The following is a 6,910-nucleotide window of genomic DNA, read 5'->3' as shown; positions in this document are numbered from 1 at the left end:
TGAAAAAGGAAAACTCACCCGAGGTATTTCTGACCTAATTGGAAAAACTTAATTTCACTGAGCTCCATTCTTAAGCCTTTCTACCACTCTTATTTAGCATCTTCCTTTGTTCTCTAGACAGCTCTGAAGTCTGTGCCTGCACAAACATGGTAGTGTGAAAAGAGCACAGACTCAGGTTGGAATACCAAGTCCACCACCCATTAGCCTTGAGGGGGTTGCTCTGCTTAAGTCAGTTTCCTCATCTACAATGAGGGTTATAATCCTTACCTCCCAATACTTGTGAGAAGAAAGGGAGTAAATATATGAGAAGCTCTGAGCACTAGCCTGACATACTTGATCAGCCCTCAGTAAACACGAGCTGCCCCTCCTGGCAGTGGGAGCAATGGTTATTAGTCAGGCTGCCTCATACAATGCCTAGTGTGTAGTAATCAATGCAAAATAATATGATCTGTTGCTAGCTAGGATCTGATAAGCAAAATATATATACTTTATTCTGTTCTTTCTCTCTTTTAGAGATAGTGATATTCCATTGTTCTCTCCTACCCTGGCCAACTTGACTTTTCTTTGCCTTTATCCCTGCTGTTATTCCCTCTGCTTGGAATGTTGTTTCCACCTTTTAAACTCCTTTAGAATGCAGCTCAAATGTTACATTTCCCTTGAACTCTCCTGACTTCCCCAGACAGACTCAGTCTGTCCATCTTGTGGGTTCCCATGGCACACAGTTTGAGAAGACCTTTGTAAGAGCCATTATTTCATTTTTTAAAAAACGATTTGTTCATATTTGTTAATCTCATTAGACTATACTCTCCTTGATTAGGTGAACTGTTTATTTATCTTTGCTGCCCCCAGTCCATCATATAATACCTGGGCCATAGTTAGGTGTTCAGGATATCTTTCTCAGGTAGGTGAATGAATGTGTTCCACTCCAAGTTCCATGTTTGCACACCTCTAAGGATTTCATCTCTCCTCCCTTCCACTTCCTTCCTCTCGACTTCTTTTCTCTCCCCTCCCCTCCCCTCCTCACTTCCCCATCTGATCTACTTCTCACATAGACTGCTATTGTGGCCCCTGCCTGCCTCTCAATGCTTTACACCATGTGTCCATCATACAGGTTGCATGTTCTTGTTCATGACATTTCTCCTACCCAGTGTAGTCTGCTCCCATCTTGTCTCACTTCTCTGGCCAGCAATTCAGCCACCCACCAGCAAGCCCTCAAAGGCATGTCCCTCACAGTTTCCTGACACTTCCCCTTCTTCCCATCCACACGAGTCAGCAGCACAGCTCATTAAATAGCACTGAGCTTCTGCTATCAGCCCTGCTTAACAGACTCTTTCCAAGAGGCCACTATGTAAAAAGTGCCATGCAAGGTGCTTTCTAGAGCACAGGTGTGAGTGAAACACAACTCGTGTTTCCAAGGAGCCAGCACAGGAAAGAGGCACACATGTGAACAGCTGTCACAAGGTAGGCCCTGGGAGCTGCCATAACAGAGGTACCAATCCGAGGCTTGGGAGTTTTAAGGAGTGGAAATCACATTTAGTTGAAACTCTTTGAAAATATTTCAAAGATCTCCGGAAAAGTTTTATAAGGAATATCACATTTTAGGCTTATATTATGATAGAGATTGAGGGGAGAATATCAACATTACAAACAAAGGCGAGGAGGCCAAAAAACAGAGGGCAGGCCTGTGTGTGCTGTGTGTATGAGTGGGGGACTAGTGAGCAGAAATTATGTACAGCATAAGGCATTTTGCACAAGGCCTCAGGGAGGCCTTCATTCTTAAGGCATTCATTTGGCTGTCTGCCCATCAGGCGCCTTGAAACCTTACCCACAAGTCACTTCTTCCCAGATACCTTGACCTCTTAACCAACCCTGATCATCGCCCACTTGTAATTATTTGTAACTTGTGGGTGCACTGTATGTATCCCTTTACTTTTTGGTCATTTCCTGTGTTTCTCCCCAGACAGACATTCAGCTCCTTGGTGATTAAGACCAGGACATCTCCTTATCTCGATTTTTCTTCTTTTTCTGCCTTATCTCAATGATTAGAAAGGTGTCCTTGCCTACCAGGCACTAAGCAAGACCTCGATCTGAACACTTGCTTCATGTTATCCATGTCTCCCTCAGAGATAAACCAGACAGGATTCCTGTCCCCAGGGAGTTCATATTCTGGTAGCTGGTAATTAATTATGTACTTACCAGCAACTTGCCCTCTGTGTGTCTTCTGATTTGTACAATGGGATTAATAATCCCTTCCCTGCCCTCTTTAAATTTGGTAGTAAGGACCATGTATATAATAACACTTAAACTCTACAGCATTATAGAAATGTAAATTGTTAGCACCAAATGCTTTTTGCATGCGTGGAAGTCAGGAGTAATTTTCCTTCCTGTGCGCCCAGCCGCTGACCACATAGGAGTTTGAGCAGGACATTATGATTATGAGTAAATGAGAAACTAAAGAGGCTCTCCTATTTTTAAACTCCTTGGACACTGGTCCAGTGCTAGCTCATGGACGCAGTCATGACCACTCCGTGAACATTAACACTATTAGCAGATGACCAAGGAATTTGATCCCAAATGAAGCTCGGAATTCGTGGTAGTGACCTCCGGTGCAGGGCCTGGCCAGTCCTCAGCCCTCTTTTGCCTCATAGACAGAGGCCTTTAGGAGCAGGATGAAAAGTAGCCTTGTGTTGCTACAGGCTGGCCCCCTGGGCAAATAAGAAAGTGCATTGTCTGCGTCTAAATAGTCTAGAAGGATTCTTGTTGGAGATTGATGATCACCGTGGTAAGTCCTTCGAGTTTGGGAGAGTGGAAAGCAGAGTCCCAAGGGCTTCTGTCAGTGACAGGAGTCTGAATTGTCAGAGGGAACCATGGCCATAAAACTCCTGACAGAATTAAGAAATGGATGGTTGTCATCAGGAGCTTGAATTAAGCACTTGTCGTCTTGGGACGGTCTGCGAGTCATGCAGGAGCCCCTCACCCAGCTCTTCCTTCTGAAAGCTGACAGCCCAGACGGGGATGTCTTTCCTTTCATTCACGGCGTGGGTGTTTACTGAGCTGGGATACAAAGACAGAATTCAGTCTCTACTTTCACAAAGCTCACCGTCTACCTTACTAAAGGGAGTTATAGAAGCAGGGAGTTGGTGATGCTGAAACCAGTGTGAATATGATGCACAAGAAGAGGTCATGTGAAGTGGCTTGTCGAGGGTGCTCTCAGGAATTACAGGGAGGGGGAGTTGTTAGCCCTAAATAATCAGGAAAGGCTTTGAGGTAGAGGTTGTTTAAAAACAGTGTTGGCTTGAGAGAGAGCCCAGAATCCCTGGGAGGCAGTAAAGGCCCTGAGATGGGGAGAAGAGCTCTCTCAGCAGAGGTGGTCACACTCCACTACATAAGGGGCTCTAACGGGAAGGAAGGGGTGATGAAATGTCCGATGATGACTGTGATGATGGTTGCACAACTCTGAATATACTCGTAGCCATTAAAGGGCACACTTTCAGTGGGTGAATCATATGGTATATGAATTATTTCTCAAAGTTGTTTTTTGTTGTGTGTTTTTTTAAATCTAGAGAGGAATCAATTTGGCGACAGCAAGTCTAATAGGTCTGGGGTAAGAAAGGTTTAGGAAAGAGACTCCCGTCACTTACGGTATTAGGGCTCTAGCCTAAAGGAGTGTTGGACTGTGGAATGAAATGGACAGGTTGGCAGAATTTGCATCTGACAAAATGTCAGCCCAAAGTAACACATATGTGTAAGTTGGGTGCCTGTGCCGTTGATTTCACCAGGGTCCCAAGGCACAGAGTTGTGGAGAAAAGGGACCTCTCTTCTCTATGTTTAACTTAATTTGGAAGAGAAAGAGAGTTAAGTATATCTTGTAGAGAGGTTATTTATGGAGGCCAGAACCAAAGAGTAAATGAGTGGAAACAGATAAGTAGCTTACATTTGTGTCCCTGTCAGCTTGTTGTTGTTGTTGTTGTTTTGGTTTTTTTTAAAGATATATTTTATTCATTTTTTACAGAGAGGAAGGGAGAGAAATAGAGAGTTAGAAAGATCGATGAGAGAGAAACATTGGTCAGCTGCCTCCTGCACATCTCCTACTAGGGATGTGCCCGCAACCCAGGCACATGCCCTTGACCGGAATCGAACCTGGGACCTTTCAGTCCGCAGGCCGACGCTCTATCCACTGAGCCAGACCGGTTTCGGCTGTTGTTGTTTTTTTGTTTGTTTGTTTGGTTGGTAGGTTTTTTTTTTTTTTTAGGTTAAGTATGTGGATGATATCATTTTGTCCTTGACTCATCATATAGAAAAAAAACGGGCTTTAATCCTTTCTCTCTGGGCCTCTAGTCCATTAACAATGAACATAAGAAAGGTGTTAGAATAATAGGAGGTAAATCAAGGTGGAGTGGTTTTCTTTTGTTGCTGTTGTTGTAGTTGCTATTCTTTTGTGTATTATGGGGAGACTAGAAGCCTATTCTTTCCCAGGCTGCTCACCATCCAGCTTCAGTTTCCAAATGTTCATTCATTTTCAGGACATGGTTCGGCGAGGGGAAATCATAGACAACGACTCCGAAGATGAGTTCTACCTCCGGCGCTTGGACGCAGGGCTGTTTGTCCTCCAGCACATCTGCTACATCATGGCGGAGATCTGCAATGCCAACGTCCCCCAGGTAGGGGGACTCCCCTGGATGGGCCTGTCCATCGCTGCCACCTTCCTCAGCAGCTGCCTAGCTAGAGACTCTCAAAAAAGAAGTGGATCACACTCTCCTTGAATTCCTTCACTCAGTGTGGGCCTTCACTCTTTTCAGGGATGGGGGTGGGGTGAATACTCTCAATATGGTGTATTCTGGTGTCTTCTAGGACAAATGATACTTTTTCTTTCTCTCCCACTCTTCCCCTTCCTTACTAGATTCGGCAGAGGGTTCATCAGATCTTAAACATGAGAGGAAGCTCCATCAAAATTGTCAGGCACATCATCAAGGGTGAGTTGGCCATTGTTGTGCCTGGGGCTCCGGGGAATTCTGTGCTTCCTTTCTGAGTCTGTGTCAATATCCCTGGGATTTGGTGCACAACATTCTCTGCCCTGCAACCTTAGTGTGTTGTCCAGTTCACTGTGTGTCCAGGTCAGCGTTGTCAGAATACCATGGACTAACCTAGTTATTCTCTGCCTCTGACCCTCCAGTTCCAGAATTTAAAAAACACGTAGCAAACAAGAAGCACTAGAGATTGGAAACATTTGCTTGTTTGTTTTGTAAGAAAGATAAAACAAGAAAGAAAAAATGTCCTTCCAAACTGCATGTAGTAGAAGGAAATTGCTTTCTTGGGGCAGAGGGATAACACCAGAAAGTAGCAAGAAATGCTTGGAATTACGCAGGACAGAAGGAAGTGAATTGGAGGTGGTGCGCCTACCTTCCAGTCTCAGCTGTGCCTTCCCCAGCTGTGAGCGTGGTCCAGAATAAATGTTGCAAGGGTTCAGAAGATACTACATGACAGCGTCCAGTCTAGTGCCCGGCACACAGAAAGGGCTCCATCGGGCGAGTTTTCCTTCTTCCCCACCTACCCCAGGGAGGCCCTCAAACACTGTTGCATCTTTGGCTGGACCTGACTCAGCGGCTTAGTCACAAGACAGGACGCCTGAACTGAGCTCTGGGATGTATCCCACCCTCAGCCTCTTAGCACAGACTAATACACATGGCGGTGGAGGCCGAGTTGGACTTTATAGTATTGATAACACCAGAGTTCAGAGAGTCATGACGGATTGAGTAATAGCAGGCAAACCATTTTCTCTCTCTGGCCCTTGTTCTGCCCATTTCTAAGATGAGGGACTAGGCTAGATGTACTCAAAGGGTTTGCCTGTAAGTAGCTCATAATTCCCATTACAGGTGGGAGATGAAATGTGACGAGAAGTTAAGAACCATGGGATCTGGCTCCTAGAACTGAATGCTGGCTCTGCTATTTACCCTGTTGCCTCAGGCAACTTACCCAGTTGCTCTGTGACCTCATAAAATGGGTGAGAGGATTAAATGAGATGATATATGGAAAACGTCTGACCCTTAATAAGTCCTCAGTAAACATTAGCTATAATGAGTAATATGAAATATTGTGATAATTATCATCGTCATTATTATAAGTGAGGCATGGCTAAAATCCCATGGGAAGCCTTGTGAGAGTAGTAGCATTGAGCTGGGTCTTAGAGGCTGGGGCAAGTCCTGGAAGGTAGGAACAGTGTGAGTGGAGGCATGGGGATTGGAAATCTTGTGCTCTGTGCAGCCATCCCACGCAGGTGGGAATGGGGAATGGATGCGCCCATTTTGCAGATGGAGAAGATGAGGCATTGGGAGTCTTTTGTTTTCTCCCTCAGAGAAAGAGGAAAGGCGGAACCCCTTCATGAACCTAGCCCAGTATCTTACCTTCCATGGAGGCTTTCTGGGTGTGCCCTTCTCATTCTCAGTGTCACAATCGCATGAATTAACTGCTCAGAGTGTCATGCCACCTCCTCCCTAGGGTGTAGCTGCAGTGATTTGCAACTCCAGCCTTTAAATGCCATTTTCTTTTTACGCCCACATGTTCAATTAGAACTTTTCATTACTCGCAGCTCTACTCTCTCGTGTTTAGGCTTCTCCCTGCACCTCCATCCCTGTAATCACAACAATGATCTGAGCAAGAATGGGTCTTTAATGGGTGCTGACTTGTAGTGGGTGGGTGTTTTTCTTTCTGAAATCCTAACACATATAACAGTATACCTCAGGTTACCCAGAATTTTCAGTTGTGAGCCAGCCTTTGTCTCGTTCAGGTCATGGTTTATTCCCCCAGTGCCTTTTAAAGGGCCAGCACATCCTGGAGGCTGAATAGATATTTGTTGACAGAGGGTCTGTGCAAGTGACCAGGAGAGTGGCCTGCACAGAAGCCATGTTTGTTC

At 45.2% G+C, this 6,910-nt stretch overlaps 1 protein-coding gene across 1 annotated transcript; it reads left to right on the top strand.

Annotated features, from left to right (window-relative positions):
* Nucleotides 1–4,501: 4,501 nt before the first annotated feature.
* LOC111824833 (beta-catenin-like protein 1) lies at nt 4,502–5,050 on the top strand. Its single transcript, XM_023749421.1, has 2 exons — nt 4,502–4,661; nt 4,901–5,050. The coding sequence occupies exons 1-2, from the start codon at nt 4,506–4,508 to the stop codon at nt 5,027–5,029; spliced, it is 285 nt and encodes a 94-aa protein (XP_023605189.1). The 5' UTR covers nt 4,502–4,505; the 3' UTR covers nt 5,030–5,050.
* The last annotated feature ends 1,860 nt before the right edge of the window (nt 5,051–6,910 follow it).

This window comes from Myotis lucifugus, unplaced genomic scaffold, assembly GCF_000147115.1.
Source record: "Myotis lucifugus unplaced genomic scaffold, Myoluc2.0 scaffold_8504, whole genome shotgun sequence".
NCBI lineage: Eukaryota > Metazoa > Chordata > Mammalia > Chiroptera > Vespertilionidae > Myotis > Myotis lucifugus.
Note: the sequence above shows the minus strand (reverse complement) of the source record. Positions and strands in the feature narration are given on the sequence as shown.

Coding starts and splice junctions, on each gene's coding strand:
- LOC111824833 (XM_023749421.1), top strand. CDS start 4,506: ATGTTCATTCATTTTCAGGACATGGTTCGGCGAGGGGAAATCATAGAC. Junction 4,662..4,900: donor GCAATGCCAACGTCCCCCAG/GTAGGGGGACTC, acceptor CTTCCTTACTAG/ATTCGGCAGAGGGTTCATCA.